This window comes from Macrotis lagotis, chromosome X (genome assembly GCF_037893015.1).
Source record: "Macrotis lagotis isolate mMagLag1 chromosome X, bilby.v1.9.chrom.fasta, whole genome shotgun sequence".
NCBI lineage: Eukaryota > Metazoa > Chordata > Mammalia > Peramelemorphia > Peramelidae > Macrotis > Macrotis lagotis.
The window spans coordinates 16,534,238-16,554,946 of record NC_133666.1 but is presented as its reverse complement, the minus strand read 5'-3'; the positions used below and the strand labels follow the sequence as shown (position 1 = coordinate 16,554,946).

The 20,709-nt window shown below is 43.5% G+C and overlaps 2 protein-coding genes across 2 annotated transcripts in view; one reads left to right on the top strand and one right to left on the bottom strand.

Annotated features, from left to right (window-relative positions):
* The window catches only part of LONRF3 (LON peptidase N-terminal domain and ring finger 3), an 85,258-nt gene extending 74,592 nt beyond the window's left edge, over positions 1-10,666 (bottom strand). The window contains exon 1 of the mRNA XM_074201807.1: positions 10,463-10,666. Within this exon, the coding sequence (XP_074057908.1) occupies positions 10,463-10,666 (204 nt within the window). The remainder of the gene's footprint in view (positions 1-10,462) is intronic.
* An 8,153-nt stretch (positions 10,667-18,819) lies between these two features.
* The window catches only part of FAM199X (family with sequence similarity 199, X-linked), a 50,163-nt gene continuing 48,273 nt past the window's right edge, over positions 18,820-20,709 (top strand). Inside the window, exon 1 of the mRNA XM_074207879.1 lies at positions 18,820-19,027. Within this exon, the coding sequence (XP_074063980.1) occupies positions 18,828-19,027 (200 nt within the window). The 5' untranslated portion in view covers positions 18,820-18,827. The remainder of the gene's footprint in view (positions 19,028-20,709) is intronic.

The following is a 20,709-nucleotide window of genomic DNA, read 5'->3' as shown; positions in this document are numbered from 1 at the left end:
ACATATTATACTTTATCAGAAGCAGAGTCTGTCTTGGAAAGATTTACATGAACTGCTGATGAGTGAAGTGAGTGGAACCAGGAGAACATTGTGCACATTAACAGCAACACTGAGATGATCAGCTATGAAGGAGTTAACTCTTCTCAGCAATACAGTGATCAAAGACAATTCTAGAAGATCTGTGATGGAAAATACCAGAGAAAGAGCTATGGAGTCTGAATGCAGACCAAAGTATACTATTTTCACTTTTTAAAAAGAAATATTTTTTTCTTTCTCATGGTTTTTCCCTTTTGTTCTGGTATATCTTTCATAACAAGACTATTATGGCAATACACGTAACATGATTGTGCATATACAACCTTTTTCAGATCATTTGCTGTCTTGGGGGGGAATAAAAATTTGTAACTCAACATTTTACAAAAATGAATGTTGAAAAACTATTTTTGCAAATAATTGGAAAAATACAATAAAGATTTAAAAAAAATTTTTTAAAAACTTGGAAGTTAAAAAAATACATGTAAAGCCCACACCCAAGGGTTGTTATGAAGCTCAGACAAACTTCTAAAACACTATAGAAATATCAGTTATGATTTATTTCTCATTCACAACAGACCCTTTCTCTTTTCTTTGTTACTATGAGCTTAACAATGAGCAATGAACACAAACACTTCAATATAAAAAAAGAAGCAGGGTTTGTTGTCATTGCTGCAAAAAACCCAGAAGTGTTGTGTGCATGATCAGGATGGTTTTGAATCACTACAGAAACAAACCTTTAATGATTCAAACATGTGCCTGCTTGTTGTCACAGTGAAAAAATACATTTTCAACATAATTGGTCAATTACTTCGTGCATAAGCTGCCATTAAAGAATTTTTAGCATGAACTCCTTGGTCCATTGTTAGAAACTCCCAAGAGTTTGGGAACTTCTAAATGGGAAGCACTGCACCACATAATACGGCTTCTCAACTAGATAGACACAAAGCTCCTGCCTTCTAGGGACTCAGAGCTAATGAATCCAGGGTCCAACAAAACATTAAACACTGAATGGAAATTTTCACATTGAGAGGTGCCAGACTTCATCTCTTTTCTGGGGTGGGGAGCTCCTGAGGAGGGAGGTTGACTGTGGATGACTTCAGACTGGTTCCTTTTCCTTTTTTTCCTCTCAATATTCCCAAAGCTTTGGCACACAGTAGGCATTTAATCCATGTTTGTTGACTTGATTTGCTCTGTGGAGAACCTAGCATCCCTAGCCTGTGACAACAGGCTTGAAAGTGATTCCCCTAAAACTCTTTTGAATTAGGGATAGGGGCTAGGAACCTTTGCATAGTTGAAACTCAATATGAATTCTTATTCCCTAGACTGGTTAGGAAGCATATCAGGGCAGATGTTAAAGAAAGATTCACAAAGCATCCCTGCCACAGTACATGGTCTAGCCAGCAGATATCTGGGTAATAATGAGGAAATTGCTCATCTTATCTAGGTCTCAATTTGTTCCTTCTGAAAATAAAGGTAAGACTACTTCCTGGTCCATGACATTCTGTGATTGAGTAACAGTTGAGTAAGCTGTGGGAAGTACACTAAGATGCCTGGAAGCATGACAATGCCATAGGATTTTATGAAATCTTATCTTGTCCAGGGCTAAAAATCCTCTGTGACTTAAAGGGTTTTATGAGAATCTGATAAAATAAATCACTAGAAGCCAGAGAAAGGAATGGTAGAAATAAGCAGAAATAAGAAATGCTGGTGTCTGTATGGAAGTAAGGAGATGGGCAGAGACTGGGCAGAGGAAAGAAAGGCACAGTAAGACTTGGTTTATTGAGAAAAAAATAGTGCATGAAAGTAACCCCCCCTCAGTTAGATACTTGTGCAACTAAAATTAATAAAGACTTTTGATCTTTAAATTTTTTTTTTATTCTGGAGAGACTGAGGTACAAGCAGTTAAGGAAACACAGCAAGGTGCAATGGAAAGTTGCTGAGTATGAGTGAATTCAGAGGGTCTGGGTTCAAATCCCAGATCTTCATTACCTTTTCTGGGGTTTTTTCCAGTTTCTTTTTTTGTCAAGTGTGGGAATCAAACTAGATGACTCTAGAGCAGCTGTTCTTAACTTTTGTTGTGTCATGGACCCTTCTGGAAATCTGGTGAAGCCTATAAGACTTCTTCTCTAGGCAGCTAAATGGTATAGTAGATAAAGCCCTGAGTCTGGAGTCTGGCAGAGCTGAGCTCCAGTCTGGCTTCAGATACTAACCTGTGTCACTTTGGACAAGTCATTTTTTGCCTATCTGCCTCGGTTTTTTCATCTGCAAAAATGGGAATAATCATAGCACCTACTTTCCAAGGTTGTGGTGAGGCAGAAATGGGATAATACTTGTAAAATGTTGTCTGACACTTAGTCGGTACTTAATAAATCAGCATTTTCTTCCTTCTGTCCTTCACAGATTAATGGTTGTAAATACACAAAATCAAATACAGATGACAAAGAAAAGTGAATAAAAATGGATGCAACTATTTTCTCCCCATTTCCAAATTTATGGACCTTATGAAATCTGGGGGTGGACCCCAGGTTGGGAGCCCCTGCTCTAGAACCATGATTCTCCGTGTGACCTTGGGGCAAGTCGCTTCCCCTCCCTGGTTGTCTGTTTTTTCCTCTGTAAAACAGGTTGATCTCTGAGGTTGTCCCCTTCAAGCTAAGGTCTAGGATCCTATGAAAACAAGTACTGTGTGGTGGAACTGAGCCAGCTGGCTGCTGAGGTCCTTCCAACCTAGGCTTAGAAGTCTGTGACTAAGGTTTTCTAAGGTCCCTTCTAACTCTAAATCTAATGCTCCCTTGTCATATTGTTATTGTTCAGTTGTTTCAGTTGTGTTCAGCTCCCTGCGTTCCCATTTGAGGTTTTCTTGGCAGAGTCACTGGAGTGGTTTGTCATTTCCATTTCCAGTTCATTTTATAGATGAGGAAACTGAGGCAAACAGGGCTAAGAGACTTGCCAAGGGCTATACAACTAATAGGAATCTGAGGCTGAATCTGAATTCAGCAAGATGAGTCTTTTTGGTTCCCAGCCCAGTGCTCTACCTACTGTGTCACCTAGTTGTACTAGACATATTATAATAGGTCAAATACACCCCTTGTCGTTAACTGATAAACTGGGCGACAGAGTGCCCCAATTCAAGTCCTGTATTCCATATTAAAATGAGGCTTTACTGTGGTCAATTTCCTCCTTTGTAAAATGGGGCGAGAGGAGTGGTTTGCTGGGATACCCTTGAAAAGTCCTGTTTAGCTCTCATTGTCTATGATTTTCACATGACCTTTTGCAACAAATCAAACATTGACTGAGGCTTGAAAGTGGGTGTGACATGGCATGGTCATGATGGGGCTGGTGTTGTATTCATGAATCCACGAGGCTTCAAAGCCTTTGTTGTGAAAGGGTCAAGTGAAGTCATCAATATCATATGTGTCCAGTACCCAATCTGGACCCCACAGAGAAAACCAAAAGCTAATCACCACTTGTGATTGATAAGAATCTTCTCTGACTTAGTTTAGTTGGTAATTAAGCTATTCAATCCAAGTCTTTTATTTTATAGATGAGGATATGAGGCTAAGAAAGGTAAAGTAACTTGCCTAATGTTCCATAGATAACTATCTGAGGTGGAATTCGAACCCAGGTCTTTCTGACTTCAAGTCACACAAAACCTATGCAAAGCTGACTTGATTTGATCTTGATAGAGGGAGGCCTTATTGGAGCAGAGTACAGATCCTCCAGACAGGAAGACTGAGCTGCTGCTTGGACAAGATGAAAATCTTCCAGATGAGCTGGTGACTGTGGACAATCCTTCTGTTTTGAGGCACAGAGCACCACTAAGACAGAGGGCAGGTATAGCAGGTCACTTTCTTGGTTCCCCCATTTTAAAGCCAATACATACACTCCAAAAGGACATGAGAAAACTCTCCAGAAAAAAAAAGGACTGCAAAGGGTTCTGTCATAGAAAGACTGAGAGCAGAGGGCTAGCAATGAAGTAGAGAAAAAAAATACCACTGAGGCCAAGAAAAAGAACAGACATCCATGAACTCTTTTTCAAGTCCCTTCTTGGCTTCTTATTCTACCTCCCAACCATCAAGAAACTGGCAAGTTCTACTGATATCTGACCAAATGTTTTGGAGAGCAAAGTGGTTAGAGACCATAACCAACAGAGAGAATATCTTTCTTCCTTACTACCTATGTGACCTTGGACAAGTCACTTCTATCTGGGCCTCAGTTTTCTCTTATATTAAAGGAAGGAATGGGATTACATAGTTCTATTTCTCTGGCCCCAGCTGTGTGCCCTTGGACAAATTCCTTGCCCTCCTGGCTCTTGGTTTATCTGTAAAAAGAGGGAGTTAGATCAGATGTACTCTGAGATCCCTCCAGCCTTAGATATAGAAACCTTTGTGTGACCTTGGACAAGTTATTCTGTTCCATGGATCTTGATATCCTACTCAGTGAAAGAAGTGAACTGGCTTAGATGAGATGACTTTGGAGGCTCCTTTCAGCTTGATATCTTAAATTCTCTGAATGTGAATCCTAATGAAGGATAATTCTACAGATGTGAGTTTGTGAATATGTGGTCCATTTAGAATAATTAAGATAGAATTACAGACAGTCAGGGTCCCATGTCAGATGGATGTCTATGAATTGACATCAGGGGTCTGAAAGACAATTCTAGCCTAGATGATCCCAAAGGTAGAAACATTTTGACTCTGGACAGTCAGTGGTTCTACCACTTTTAATCAAGGCCTTTAGTACCCTCTTAGAAATAAACCCAAAAAAGGATTAATAACTAAGCCTGACCCAGGGTAGCAATTATTAAGTTCTTAGAGTTTGGTAGAGAATGAGAAGGGAGCACATGAGAGGGGTCTTCAAGAATTTTGAGTTTGTCATACAGAAGATGGATTAGATTGATTCTATTTGACCCCTGATGTAGAGTCTCTCACAAGGAGGGAAAGTTCTTTCAGTCAGGGAGCAAATTCTCTTTGCATTAGGCAATAATAATAATAACAATAATAGTAATATAGATGTACTATAGGTCAGGTAGTATGTAATAATTTTTTAAAAAAAATTTTAGTGACTCCAAACATTTTTCACAATTACATGCAAAAATTGTTTATCCTTTTGCAAACTTTTGAATTTCATATCTTTTATCGCCCTCCCTTCCAACCCCCTGCCTATGGCAGCAAACAATGTAATACAGATTGTATATGTACAATCATATTTGATATCTTTCCAAATTTGTCATGTTGTAAAAGAAGAATTAAAACTAAAGGGGGGGGGACCATGAGAACGAAAAGAAAGACAAAAGAGAAATTTTTAAAAATGCACCCGGTGTGCTTTGCTCTACATTCAAAATACAGTTTTTTCTCTGGATGCCTATGGCATTGTCCATAGCAGGTCTCTCCGGGTTGCCCTTGATCGTTGTGTAATCATTTCAAGAGATCTCAATCCTGCTATCACTAGGCAACTTCCCCAATTAATGACTAAGAAGGGCTGAGGCCTTGGCCTTTGCATCATCACTTGCTTTCTCCTTCTGGGCCGGGCTGGGGGGTGGGGGAGGAGAAAGCAGCTTCTGATAACATCTGCTTGGGATCATTCATTTACTGAAAGCTAAAATTCTGGGTTAGGAATTGACTGGCATGAATGGAGGATTGGAAAAAGGTCAGAATATATCTGTTGTGGAGGCTTTTAAAGGCGAGGGCCTGGAAATGTATTACAGGTATCTAGTGAGCCATTTTCCTCTTGGAACCTGAAAATGGATGGGAAGCTGCTCCCCCTGGTGGAAACAAAATAAAAGGCAGAAGTTTGACTTCAGTAACACAGGTAAGTATTTGTGACAAAAGAACTCCCTTTCTCCTCCATTTCTCCTCCCAATACACACACACACACACACACACACACACACACACACACACACACACACACGAAGAAAAAAAGCTGGTGAGTAGGCAAACATAAGGTAGCCTTTTCCCTTCCTGGTGTTTGGGTAGACAAAGGGTGAGAGACAGTGTGTGTGTGTGTGTGTGTGTGTGTGTGTCTGTGTGTGTCTGTGTGTGTGTGTGTCTGTGTGTGTCTGTGTGTGTCTGTGTCTGTGTCTGTGTCTCTGTATGTGTGTGTCACTATGGTTGGGAAGAACTGTGACCTGAGAAAACTGACCATCCTTTTGCTGTTTTGCTACATCTGACTCTGTGATCATATTTAGGGTTTTCTTGGTAAAGACATGTGGAGCAGCTTGTCATTTGCTTCTCCAGCTCATTTTACAGAGGAGGAAATTGAAGCAAGTAGGGTGAAGTGACTTGCCCAAAATCACACAACTAATAACTGTCTGAGACCAGATTTTAACTCAGATGGGTCTTCCAGATTCCAGAACTGGTTAAATTATGACGCCATATAGCTGTCCCAAGGAATCCTTGGGGTTTCTTAGACTGCTCTAAGACTCATACCCTCCGACTCTGTGGAGGGAAACACACCATCTTCAACGATCTCAATTTTAATCAGGTTTCATGTTCATTAAAAGGTGAGTAGGAAAGGCTCCCCAGCCCAAGCAGGAATCAGAGTCCTGCCTTCCATCTTTTCCCTCTGAAATCACACCATATGAGAGGGAACCTGGGGACAATGGAGTCCTGTGGAACAATAGGATCAAGCTAGTGAGAGCGGAGTGTGCTTGGAAGGAGGGAGAAGACAAATTGAGGTGATTCATGAGTCATTTCCTTTGGAGGAAAAAAAGGCAGTGAGGCAGTTGTGCAATCAAGTCAAAAGCTGATTTTAGACCTCCTGAAAGGAAGTCCTGAGGAAAGAGGGAGCATAATGTTGGTGGGAATTAGGAGTAGATCAGTTTAAGTCTGGAGCCCCTCAAGCAAACATTCCAGAAAGGGCTGCTACCCTTTACTGGGTAACATCTATGTCTAAGGAGGCACCAGATCCTACAATTAAGCATGGAATTTTGATCAGGAGGAAGTGATCACCCAGGAAACCATCAAGTAAAAGTTCTGAATTTTTCAGATGAGGAGCCTGCTTGACTTATTCAAGGTTGCACAGCCAATTATTTTATTTTGTTTTTGTTTTTTAGTTTTTTGCAAGGCAATGGGGTTAAGTGACTTGCCAAAGGTCACACAACCAGGCAATTATTAAGTGTCTGAGGTCTGATCTGAACTCAGGTCCTCCTGACTCCAGAGCTGGTGCCACCTAGCTGCCCCAACAGCCAATTATTATTAATAAAACTGGTACTAGAACCCAAGCTTCTGGGTTTCTTGTTCAATCATAGGCTCCTTCTTACTAGAACAGAGGATCTTAAGCTGGGGCTACAGATCCCCAAGTGATCTATGACTCAATTCTGGGGGGGGGGTATCATGAATGTGAATAAGACAAGGATTAATTTTCATTTTCATTAACCTCTGATTGAAATTTTGTATTTCTTTCAGTAATTTAAAACCTTATTCTGAGATGGAATCCATAGACTTCACCACTATCAAATGGATCCACATTATAAAAAAAGGATAAAAACCTCTCCCTGCACTAGCATGTCTCATGCTAGCCCATTATTTTAGGATTAGCCTAACAATTAAAGCAAAGATGATTGTGAATTTTTCCAGTTGAAATCTAATTAATTGAAGTTATATGCTTCGATCTAATAATAAAAAGGAACAGATTAGCAAAGGGGACTGGGATGATGGGAAGCAGAATTAGCCTGGTATTGAAGGAGCTCAGATTTGAGAGGGTACAGTCCCACCCATCTCCACCACCAAAAACCAAACCACCTAAATTGCTTAGCAATTCTTTATAGTTAGTGTAATCACAGCTTGGGGGTCCTTGATTTTAGAAGATAACTCTAAAGGAAGTAACATTGTCCAGAAGCATATCCCATAAAAAAGAAAGCATTATATAAATTATTAGATAAATACAAAATTCAACTTTTGTCTAATGTACAGACAATAAGAAGACCCATTTGGCTCATCAGAGCTCTGGAGACTACATTGGCAGCTAACTACTATAAGAAAAAAACCCTAATTTTGATTATCCACAAGAAATTGAGATGTAAAACTAAAATCTCTAGCAGCTTTCACATGCATAGGTCCTACAGGTAGCATTGCAGAGTGGGGAGTGTGCTGGCATGGAGGATCAAAAGAAAAGCCCTGTATGTTCAAGTGAAGGTTTTCTATGCTTTAGTTTCCTTTACTGTAAAGTGAGGGGGTTCCTAGGAGACTAAGGTCCCTTCCATTTCTAAGACTGTGATTGGCAACCTGGATTTTTGTACCTTCATAACAGTGCTCATATAGGGATCCTTCTCTTCACTCACATAGTATCTGTCCCCTAATTTGGGTCCTCACGATATTCCACTTTAATGACTGAATTAGCATTCTAATTGGTCCCCCAGTTCAAAGTCCCTAATCTATTCTCCATTCAACTTCCAAAGTGATTTTTCTATAGTATAGATCTGACCAGGTCACTCCTCTGCTCAGTGAGGTCCAGTGACTCCCTATTACTCCCAGAATCAAATACAGACTCTTCTCTTTGACATTTAATGTTCTTTACAACTTGGCCTCTTCCTACCTTTCTAATCTTAATATACTTCACTCCCTTCTATGTACTTTATGTTTCAGTGACACTGAACATTTTGCTGTTCCTCCCATAGGACACACCAGCTCCCATTTTCCTGCCTTTACAAATACTACCTTCACCTGTTGCCTCCCTGAGATTAATTCAAAACTCAGCTTAAGTCTTATCTTCTGAGAGAGGCCTTTTCTGTCTGATCTCTCTATTCCCCAGCTACTTGTGCCATTCCTTCTCAAATTACCTTTATCTACTTGGTACATACAATGTATAAGCCCATAGTAGAATGAAAGCTCTCTGTGGGCAGGAACTATTTTTGCCTTTCATTGCATTCCAGTACTTGCCACCCCTGTCGGAACACAGCAAATACTTAAATACTTGCTGACTGACTCTAAAGCAGAGATTAAATACCAACTTGGATCTGTTTTCTCCTTTGTCAAATGAGAGAATTCATTAGATGGCCTGTGAGGTTCTTGTAGACCTCTGCTCTTATGTGTGACCTTGAAGCAGTCCCTTCCCCTCCCTGGACCCCCATTTCTTCCTCTGTAAAATAAGGGGCTTGGCATAGATGGGTCCTGCCAGTTCTAATGCTGAGATCTTCTGAGTGCTGGCATTGCTTCGCAATTTGCTTCCACAAACATTTTCTACATGTACTTTATGAATCCAAGGCATGATGGCTCAGCCTGAATATTTATTAGTTCCTCACTTTACAATGGGGAGAAGCTGGAGTTCATGGCTGACGATATTTCCCAAGGTAACCTTCACATCTCACTTTTGCATATGGAAAAAAAACAAAGTATAGGGGAAAAAAATGATGGAGTGTCCCAGAATCAGCAGGAGGCTCAGTTATTTAAGGAAAAAAAGGAACCACCTGGCTACTGTGGGTTGGCATACCCAATGTGTGACATGAATTTTCTTTTGGCAAGAGTCTCCCTGTTACGATACTTGGAAATACAAATCCTGGAGAATGTAGGCTCATGCAGTATTCTGATTGCCTCTGGATTGTGAGGCTTGGGTGGTAGGAACCTCAAAGTCTCCATGTTGTTCTGAAACTGACTGATGTTTCCAATTATTGGGCCTCATGCTACCCTCCCAGATTCTCCTTGAAGTCCTCACCTTATTCTCTTCTACTTTCCACTTTTGCTAACATCTCTCTCCTTTGTTTTTCCTGTGACAGCCAGGAAAAAATAAGGTGCAGTGGTAGAAAACCCTTCACTCTTGGAAATTCCTGCTCAGGGTTGTGGCCAGGATGTATTGTGACGGTACTCAGCCTGGGCTAGGCCAATCCAGGCCAGGTACCTGACCACAGCACCTCTAAGTGTACTCAATGGAGGAAAGGGATGTCCCTTGTGACAAACTGACAGAGGACCTGTCTTCTTTGTCTTTGCCTTTTCAGTGGAGCGGCCAGGTCTAGGCTGCAGGGGAAAGAATGCAGGTACTAGAGAGAGAAAACCTGGGTTCAAAGGCTGCTTCTAATGCTCACTTCCTTTTCAATTTTAGACAAATCCCTTGCCTTCTCTCTTTTTCTGTTAACTGATAGGTAAAATGAGGGGCTGGTCCCTTGTATATCACTTACCAGTTGGAGGCTAAAATTATAAAGAGGTCAAGAACGTCTATGGACCTTACCATGACTGTAAAATGAATTCTCTCCATATAGGAACCAGCTAAGTGGCGAAGAACTGGGTTCAAATTCGGTTTCAGATGACCCCAGGCAAGCACTGTTTGTCTCAGTTTCCCCAAATGAAGCATGTGCCAAGGGTAGACAGTAGGCACTTCCTACATGCCTATTCCCCCTCTGCCCCTCTCCCACGGCCTCTGAGATCCCCCAGCTCGCTTTTCTCTTCCAGAAAATGGAGGCGGTTTTGCCCCAATGACCACCGCGCTGCTTTACGGCTTGGAAGCCGCAGAGGGACGCGAGCTGCGCAGCGGCCGCCGCTCCGGCCTCTGCTGGGCTGCGCAGGCGCGGGCGGACGGCTCCGAAGGGCTGGCCGCAGCCTCGGCCCGGCTTTGCTCGGGCTCCGCCGGGACTACTACCTGCGCGGGCGGGGGCGGCCGCACCGCAGTGCTGGGGCGGGGCCCGACGGGAGGCCGCCATGGAGCCGGCATCCGCAGTGTGCTGGGCCCGGGGGGAGGAGGAAGGAGCTCCAGATGAGGTGATCGCGCCTCCCTGCGGGCTCCTGCGGGCCCGACCCTCCCCGGCACCAGAACCTGAGGCCGCCTTCCGGGGGCACTGCGGCCCCTGAGAGAATGCCACGGTCCTGCAGCGCCCCCTCGTGTCCCATTCCGAACGAGAGCATCCCCTCAGGCTGTGGGGGCGGGGCCAAACCGCCAGATGCTAGAGAGCCAGCCAGGGCATCCCGGCCCGGGTCTTGGACCCCAGCTCCATGGCCAGCGCAGGGTCTCCTCCTCGACTCCGCCTCCTGCAAGCCTCTGGCATTTGGCTTTCCCCGCCTTGCACACAGCCACCACCCTCTTCAGGGCCCTGCCCGCAGTCTCTTGGCCTCAAGTCTCTCTCCACTCCAAGGCCCTCCTCCTCTCAGCTGTCCAAATACTAGTTTTTTAAGGTTTTTTTTTTTTTTTTGCAAGGCATACGGGTTTAGTTAAGTGGCTTGCCCAAGGCCACACAGCTAGGTAATTACTAAGTGTCTGAGGCCGGATTTGAACCCAGGGACTCCTGACTCCAGGGCCGGTGCTTTATCCACTGCGCCACCCAGCCACCCAGCCCCCCCTGTCCAAATACTCTTGCCAGAGCCCAGGTGGGACCAGGTCAGCCAGGTGCACAAAAACTTCCTATTGCCTCGAGGCTCAAACAGCTCCACAACCCTTCCTTGGCTCCAGCCTATCTTTCCAGGGAGATTGCATATTAATCTCCCTGCATCTCCTCTCACTGCTCAACCCAGGAAATCGGACTTTGGACCTTATCCTGCCACTAGTCACAATGCCATGGTCTTTTTGGTGACAAGCAGTCTTTGATCAGTCCTAATGCTCCTTCATCTTTCTACTTGACACTATTTCATCCCCTTCCCTTTCTGAACCTGCTCTCTGGGTTTTTGGAGCAGAGATTCATAAATTCCCTCTTATATACTAGTCAGGCTGCTTTGCACCTTCCAAATCTTATCTCATTTGATAACATCTGCCACTCTTTTCCTCTGTTTCTCCTCATTGCCAGCTCCTGGGGCAGCTAGGAGGTACAATAAATAAAACACTGGCCATGAAGTCACAAGGGGGCAAGTTCAAATCCAGACTCAGACACTTCACACTACCTGTGTAACCTTGGGCAAGTCACTTCACCCTAATTACCTTCCATCCAGTCCATCTCCATGCATCCTGATCCATATCTGGCCACTGGACCCAGATGACCCTGGAGGAGACAGTGAAGCTGGGGACTTAGCACAGCCCCCACCGCATCCAATTCATGCACCAGTCATGTCATCACCTTCCCGATGTCTTGGTCTTCTTCCAGAATAAAGGACAAACATCATCATCACACCTGCTCCTTCTAATTCTTTGTGCTGGTTTATCATAATACCCCATAATTCCAGCTATTCCCCCACTTATTATTTATCTCCAGTCTTCTCCTCTCCCTCTGAGCAAAAATCTCCTTCCTTCTCTCCTATGCTCTCTCTTTCTCTCCTCCTTAGCTTCCACAATTTTAACTATCATCTCCATGCTAATGACTCTGACATCAACATACCAACTGCAGACTCAACTCCCTTCAAACTGACCTCCCTCCAGATTCAATCCATTACCAACCCTCCCCTCCCCTCTAGCTTAAATCCAGCATGACTTATTGCCTATTAGATATATCAGATTGTATATATTAAATTCATCACATCTAAAGCAGAACTCATTTTCTTTTCCTCAAACCCTCTCATCTTCTAAACTTCCCAATTTCTGCCAAAGGCCATAACCATCTTCTCAGTATCTCAGGTTTGTAATCTTGACATTATCTTACACTCCTTCCTCTGCCACACCCCACTGATATAATCTCCAAATCCTTTATCTGTCTTTATAGCATCCTTCCAATCTAACCCTTTATCGCCATTCACAGCCACCAGCTTGGTTTAGGCCTTCATCACCCCTCTTTCCTAGCACATTGCAAAGGTCTTCAAATCTATCTCCTGGCCTCCAGTCTGTCCCCACTCCAATCCATGATACATATATTGCTGCCAATTTTCCTCAAGCATAGATATGTATGAACATGTGACTCCTCTACTCAGTAAGCTCCAGTGGCTGTCTACATTTAAAGACAAACTCCCCTACTTAGTAAATGTTCTACTAACTGGCCTCAGCCTCTCTTCCCAGCCTCATTGGCCAATCCTTCCCTTACCAAACTCTACAACCCAAACTGACTTCCTCTTCATTCCTCAAGCATTAGACTCCATCTTGCATCTCTGCCCTTTGCCTGAGACTATGCTTGGAATGCACTCCCTTCTAACCTCCATCTAATAGAGCCCCTCTTTTCCTTTAAGATACAACTTTAGGGGGCAGCTAGCTGGTACAGTGCATAGAGCACCGACCCTGGAGTCAAGAGGACCTGAGTTCAAATGTGCCCTCAGACACTTAATAATTACCTAGCTGCACATCCTTGGGCAAACCACTTAACCCCATTTGCCTTGCAAAAAAAGATACAGCTTTAGAAAAAAAGATACAGCTTTAGCATTTAGCTTTTTAAGTATTTAATTTTTTTTCTAATTACATATAAACACAATTTTTAACATTTATTTTTTTTTAATTTTGAGTTTCAAACTTTCTCCCTCATATCTCTATAAGAGAGTAGTACTGTTGCCCTGTCTCCCAAACCACCAATTATTTAACTTTTGTGTGGATATAATTGTTATTTTTATGTAAATATATTTTGATGTGTACTTATCTTCCCCATTGGAATGTGAACCCTGGTGAGTAGGGACAGTTCCATTCTTTGTACCTGTATATCTTTGTTTTATTGGACTTTGCTGATATTTGCATTTTTCCACATGTTCTCACATTTTGTTTCTCTGTTGCATTTGGATCATTCTTCCAGTATTTCAAACTTTTTCATTTTCATTCTATTATGGTGATCTATGATCATTGATCTTTGATGTTACTATTGCTATTGTTTTAGGGTGTCATAAACCATGCCCATATACAACAGTGAATTTAATGTATCCATATGTGTTCTGACTGCTGCACCCACAGTCTCTCTCCCTCTCCTCAGGACCTCTCCACTGTCTGAGACAATATTGAAATAAGACCAATTAGTAAACTGACAATGGTCCCTAAGTATGCAAGTGAAAAGAAGAATCAGTGTGGCAAACTTCATTGTTTTTTATTTTAAGAAACTGCAGTCACCCCAATCTTCAGCAACCACTACCTTGATCAGTCAGCAGCCTCAACAATGAGGCAAGATCCTCTACCAGCAAAAAGATTATAACTTACTGAAGGCTCAGATGATGGTAAGCATTTTTTAGTAATGAGGTATTTTTAAAAATTTATTTATTTTCATCCATTTGTACATGCATATTTCCAAAGTCACAAAGTTTCCCACCCCCCTCCCCTCAGTTGGGGACAATCAGGTTAGCATTTTACATATATATTTTGTTAAACATATTTACAAATTAGTAATTTTGGGCATGAGGAATTAGGATTAAGGCAAAGAGATACATAAGAGGTAATTTTGATAAAGTGTTCATCAGATATGGTAGGGGTAGTTTTTTTCCATGTACTTTGTTTTGTTTTGTTTTTCTTCCTCTGGTTGGGGACAATATAGTCCATAATCTGTCAAATTCGGTTGTCCTATTTCTCTGGACTGCCAAGAGGGGTTGTTTCCATCAAGGTTGTTCATCTCATAATGTTGATGTGTAAATTGTTCTCCTGGCTGCACTCCCTTTGCTCAGCATCAGATCCCGTAAATCATTCCATGTTTCTCTAGAGTCTGACCATTTATGGTTTCTTTTTTCTTTTTTCTTTTTTTTTTCTTTTTGCAAGGCAAATGGGGTTAAGTGACCACACAGCTAGGGAATTATTAAGGGTCTGAGGTCACATTTGAACTCAGGTCCTCCTGACTCCAGGACCCATGCTCTATCCAATGCACCACCTAGCTGCCCCCATTTATGGTTTCCTATAGAACAAATAGTATTACATAGTATTCATATACCATAACTTGTTTAGCCATCCCTCAACTGATGGACATCCCGTCAATTTTCAATTCTTTGCCACTACAAAAAGGGCTGCTATGAGTATTTTGCAACATGTAGGACTTTTTTCCATTTTTTTATAATTTCTTCTGGATATAGTCCTAGACTTGGAATTGTTGGGTCAAAGGGTATGAACAGTTTTATTGCTTTTTGGGCATAATTCCATAATACTCTCCAGAAAGGTTTGATCCATTCACAGCTCCACCAGCAAATTATCAATGTCCCAATCCTCCCACAACCTCTCCAACATTGATCATCTTTCCTTTTTTCTCACCTGGGCTAAATCTAGATGCGAGCTGATACCTCATTGTTGTTTTAATTTGCATTTCCTCTAATCAATAGTGATTTGGAGCATTTTTTCCTATGCTTATATATAGCTTTAATTTCTTCAATTGAAAACTGTCTTCATATCCTTTGACCATTTATGAATTGGGGAATGACTTGTAACCTTATAAATAAATGAGACCTTTATCAGAACTCCTGGTTGTGGAGATTGTTTCCCAGCTTTCTGCTTTTCTTCTAATTTTGGCAGCATTGATTTTATTAGTGCAAAAACTTTTTTAATTTAATATAGTCAAAATCGTTCCTTTTGCAATTTATAATGGGTTCTAATTCTTGTTTGGTCATAAATTTATCCCTTTTCCATAGATTGAGTAGATAGAATATTTCTTGGTCTATTAATTTATCTATGATATTGCTCTTTATGACTAAATCCTGTACCCATTTTGAACTTACTTTGGTATAGGGTGTGGGATGTGGGTCTATGCCTAGCGTTTGACATTCTATTTTCCGGTTGTCCCAACAATTTTTGTTAAATAGTGAGTTCTTATCCCAGAAGCTGATGTCTTTGGATTTCTCGAATAGTAGATGGCTGTAGTCACTTATGTGTTTTCTTTTCAACCTATTCTAATCCACTGATCCATTACTCTATTTTTTTAACCAGTACCAGGCAGTTTTAATGACTGCTGCTTTGTTTTAGATTTGGTAGAGCTAGCCACTTTCCTTTACATTTTTTTCATCAGTTCAATGTCGTTACTATTTTTTTTACTATTTTTTCTAGCTTGGTAAAGTATTTATTTGGTACTTTGATGGGTATGTAATTTAATTTGGGAAGAATTGTCATTTTTATTATGTTAGATCAACCTAACCATGAGCATTTGACACTTTCCCAATTATTTAGAATTGACTTTCTTTGGGTGAATGTTATCTACAGCTATTTTTAAATGGAATTTCTCTTTGTATCTCATGTTCTTGGGTTTTTGTTGTTCATATATAGAAATGCTGATGATTTATATAGGTTTATTTTATATTCTGCTACTTTGTTGAATTTGTTAATTGTTTCAAGGTGTTTTTTTATATGATTTTCTGAGGTTCTGTAGGTATACCATCCTATCATCTGCAAAGAGTGAAAGTTTTGTTTCTTCATTGCCTATTCTTATTCCTTTCATTTCTTTTTTTCTTATTGCTACTGCTAGTGTTTCTAATGCTATATTGCATAGTAATGGTTATAGTGGGCATCCTTGTTTCACCCCTGGATTTTTTGGAAATGCTGTGAGTTTATTAGCATTAAATATGCTATTGTTAATGGTTTTAGATATATACACTATTTATTAGTTTCAGGAAAATCATTTATTCCTATACTTTCTAGTGTTTTTAATAGGAATGGATGTTGTAATAAGGTATTTTAAAGTAAGGCATATACATTTTTAGGCATCCTATTACATACTTCAGAGACTATCGTATAGTGCAAACATAACCTCTCTCTGCAGTGGAAAACCAAAATATTTGTATGACTTGTTTTGTGATCAATAGAGCAGGGTTCACTCCCTCAGCTTTTTTTTTTTATTGTTTTTGCAAGGCAATGCTGTTAAGTTACTTGTCCAAGGTCAGTATGACTTGTTTTGTGTGTTATTTCCTTTATTACAGTGGTCTGGAATCAAACCTACATATCTGTGAGGTATGCCTATACTTCCTTCTCCAGTGCCAATCACATAGGAGGATTGTTTGGTTGGTGGATTGATACTCCAACTGGCTTATTGAGTCTTCCCCCACACAGGTCATATTCCAGGTTCCATCTCCAGCCTTTTGATGGGAAGACTCTTTCCCTTGCCTCTTAGAGCCCTTCATTGCTTCTAGAAGTACAGTTCACATATGATCTTTACGGGACCTTTCAGGTCATCATCCTTATTTGGTAGTGCTCTTTACCTTTTGAGATTACTTTCATAACTTTGTACATAGTTAATGTTTAATTCTCTGTATATATGTATATAAACCTCAACAGTATATAAGTTCCTGGCTGCCAAAGCTTGTTTAAATTTTGTCTTTGTATTCCCAGCATCCTATACATAGTGAATACCTAATGAAAAGTTTGTTGACTTGAATTTCAGGAACTTCTGATCAAGTTGGGAGACAAGATAGACAGTCAAATAATTAAGTATCCAATCCTTCATGGTCGAAGGAATGGCTTTGGAGTTTGAGTACCTCAGTTCAAATGCTGGCTCTATTACTAGGTTATCTGTATAACCTTTGAGCAGATTATGTCACTTCCCTCAGTTTTTTCATTTGGAAAGTGAGGTTAGAGTTATAATACTGTAGAAAGAACAGTGGTCCTGGAGTCAAAGAGTTGATCAGTTGTGTCTGATAATCTGTGACCCTGTTTGGGGTTCTCTTGGCAAATATACTGGAGGGGTTTGCCATTTCCTTTTCTAGGCATTTTACAAATGAGGAAACTGAGGCAAATAAGGGTTAAGTGAGTTGTGCAGGGTCATGCAGCAAGTCTCTGAAGTCAGATTTGAACTCAGGTGTTTTTGATTCCAGGCCTAGGGCTCTAATCCACTGTATCCTAGCTGTTCTTAGTGAAAGAATCTGGCTTCAAGTCACATCTGGGATAAACAGTGGACAAGTTCCTTCCTGTCCTTGGCCTCAGTTGTCTCCTGTGTAAAATGAGGGAATGGGACAAAGATGGCCTGTGACATTCCTTTTGTCTCTAAATGACTTAGAAAAGGGAGTGATGGTGACAAGGAGCCAGTATGGTTTCCTAAAGAACGGGTCATGCCGGATTCAGTGGCCTATGAGCTTGAGTTCCTCTTGCAGTTTTCTAGGTCTGTGCACGCGAGGCAGTATGTTTGGGTACTTCAAAGTGTGAGTCATTTCTAGGAGCGTAATCAATGCTTGAGAAAGGCATCCTCCGTTTGGCCTGGAGGTGGACCAGGAAAGTTTCCTAGAAAGAAGAGGAAGGCAGGGCAGGGCGTTCCTGCTGGGGGAGCATTTTCAGGGAGAAGGGAGGAGAAGGGCCATGTCTGAGGGCACTTTGTGAACCAACAGTGGCAAGCTTAAGCACCTACTAAGTGATCCCAGAGAGCGACAGCCATATGAATAAAGAAACCCCCCGACTCCAGTCAAAGAGAGCCCCGAGAGCCCCTCGAGGGCCTTGGGTGGTGCGCTCTCCTTTCGCTCCTCTAAGTGCTCTGCATTCCTTCTCAGGCCTGGAACGCCGCCCGCCCTCAGTTCTCCAAGTTCTAGGTGCGGTCCCACTTTCCCTCCGCCCACCAAAGCAAGCCTCGGCGCCGCAGGAGCCCCCCGAGGGCGGGTGGGCAGTTTCCCCGCGGGCTGCCGGGTGACCGTGCCAGGAGCAGGGCTCAGGGGGCACGGCCTTTGCCGGCTCCTGCCAGGGGCCGGTTACCTGCCTTGGGCCAGGAGCCGCCTCCCGCGCCCGGGCCGCCGCCGCCGCCGCCGCAGGGCTCAGTTCCTCCTCCGGGCCGGCAGGGGGCAGGGCCCGGCGCATGCGCACGCACGGGCCCTCCCGGAGCCCGCAGCCGCCCGCGGTAGGGAACAGCGCCTGTGGCGGGCGTGGCGGCGGCGGCGGCGGCGGCGTAGCCGGGCGGGGCGGGGGCGGGGGCGGAGGCGGAGGAGGCCGGCGCTGCAGCTCGGGCTCTCTGGGCGGCGGGCGCGGTCACCGTCTCCTCGCGTCCCGGGCCTCGCCGGGCCCCCTCGCCCATGCCCGCGGGCGGCCTCTGAGGAGCGCGCCGGTGCCCGCCCAGGCCCGGGCGACAGAGCGGCGGCGGCGGCGGCGGCGGCAGCATGGCGGACGACGGGGCCGCGGCGGCGGCTTTGGCGGAGAAGTTCCTGGCGCCCGACGAGCCCTTCCCGCTGCTGGGCCCTCCGCGCGGCCCGGGCACCTGCTTCAGCGAGGAGTCGGGCTGCCTGGACGTCAGCGACTTCGGCTGCCAGCTGTCGTCCTGCCACCGCACCGACCCCCTGCACCGCTTCCACACCAACAGGTACGGCGCCGCCGCCCCCCCCCCACCCTCCTTCTGCAGCCCCTTCCCGGGCCGCGGGCACCTGCTCCTCGACCCCCCCCCGCACCCCCTTGTACATGGCCCCCACCCCTGCCCTGCTCCTCGCCCTCCCCCCACGGGGGGGCTTGTGTGGACCTTGCCCAGCCCCCCCCCAGTCGCCCAGGACCTTGGCTCCTCCCCTCCCCCACTCTGCGTGGCCCTGCCCTCCGGGCCCCCCCTCCCCTTGGTTCCTTTCCCCCGCGGTGGGCCCCTTGCCATTCTCTGCTCCTAGCAACCCAAGTCCTCCCTAGCCAGGGCCCTGGCGGCCTCGCAGCCCTCGCCCCTCACCCTCTGCGTCCCTCCGAGGGCCACAGATCTCAGAGCTAGGGGGCATCGGAGATCGGGGCCAGGCCCGCGAGACTGGAGGCTGCACTTGGAACAGGATGTGGCCCCAGCGGGGTCGGGAGCCAAGGAAGGGCCTGGCAGGTGAAGTCATTCCACCTTTGTTCCAGCGCCCTGCTAGAGTCCAGGCCAAGACCTAGAAGGGCCCCTGCAGGTCACCCACCAACCACCTTCTTTTGACAGGGGAGGAAACTGACGCATGGAAAGTGACTTACCCAAGGTCACCTATAGGATTTTAGACCTAAAAGTGAAAGAAGCTTCGGGGCCCCCTCCATTTTCCACTCACTGTTCTACATGTCCTCCCCAGCAGTCATTTTCCATATAGTGCATACTTCAATCCAATCCACACATTTAGAGTTGAAAAGGACCTTAAAGTCATCTAGTCAGTCCTTCATCCTCCTTTACAGATAAGAATCCAAGGTTCAGAGACAATACATATCTCAACAAAAAAAAAAAATGGAGCCTGGATTCCAACCCATGTCTTGTGACTCCAAATCTAACATTTCCCAGCACCAGTTGACCTCTCCCCATATAAAGTTTTCTTATTGGCTACCATGACCTCCTAAGCTCTGTCTGTCTACCAGATCTTCCCAGGCACAGGGTTTATCTCGTTGCATGTATTTTATTCTTATTTTCCTTTCTTTCCCCCCATTCCCATTTTAAGTACCCCCTTTATTTTTACTCTACCACTTACTGCTGCTAAGTCCCAAGACCTTCCCTTTTGCCACTTTTCTTGGTACTTAAGCCCTTGAAACCCAAGGCTAATATAAAAAATCTCAAAACTTTGGAATCCAACTTGCCACTCTATGGAGATATTCTCTCTATGCTTTCATTGATCATCTTCAGTGAATGTTGGGAAATTTACTGCCTAGAAAGCTATAGTTGGACAACTTTAATTGTTAGAAAGTTTGCCTCATATTGATTTAACTTCTCCCCATTTATTCTAGTTCTATTTTCAGGAACCACGCAGCACAAGTGTAATATTTCTTCAACCTGACAACCTTTTATAAATATTTGAAGATAGCTTTCCTAAGATTGGTAAGGTAAAGGGGAAGGTATTTCTATAGTTGCATCTCCAGGACTGTATTCATTCTAAAAAGCTTTTAAACTGAGCAACCAAGGGCTTAACATAAATCCTTGTTTCTGCTATAAAAATCCTTAATTCTGAAAAGTGTGCCTTTCTGAGTTTATCTTACACCTATGACCTTATCTTAATCTTCAGTAAAATGTAATATTTACTAAGTAACCATTTCCCTTGCTTGCACCTGGGGAAAATATCCTCT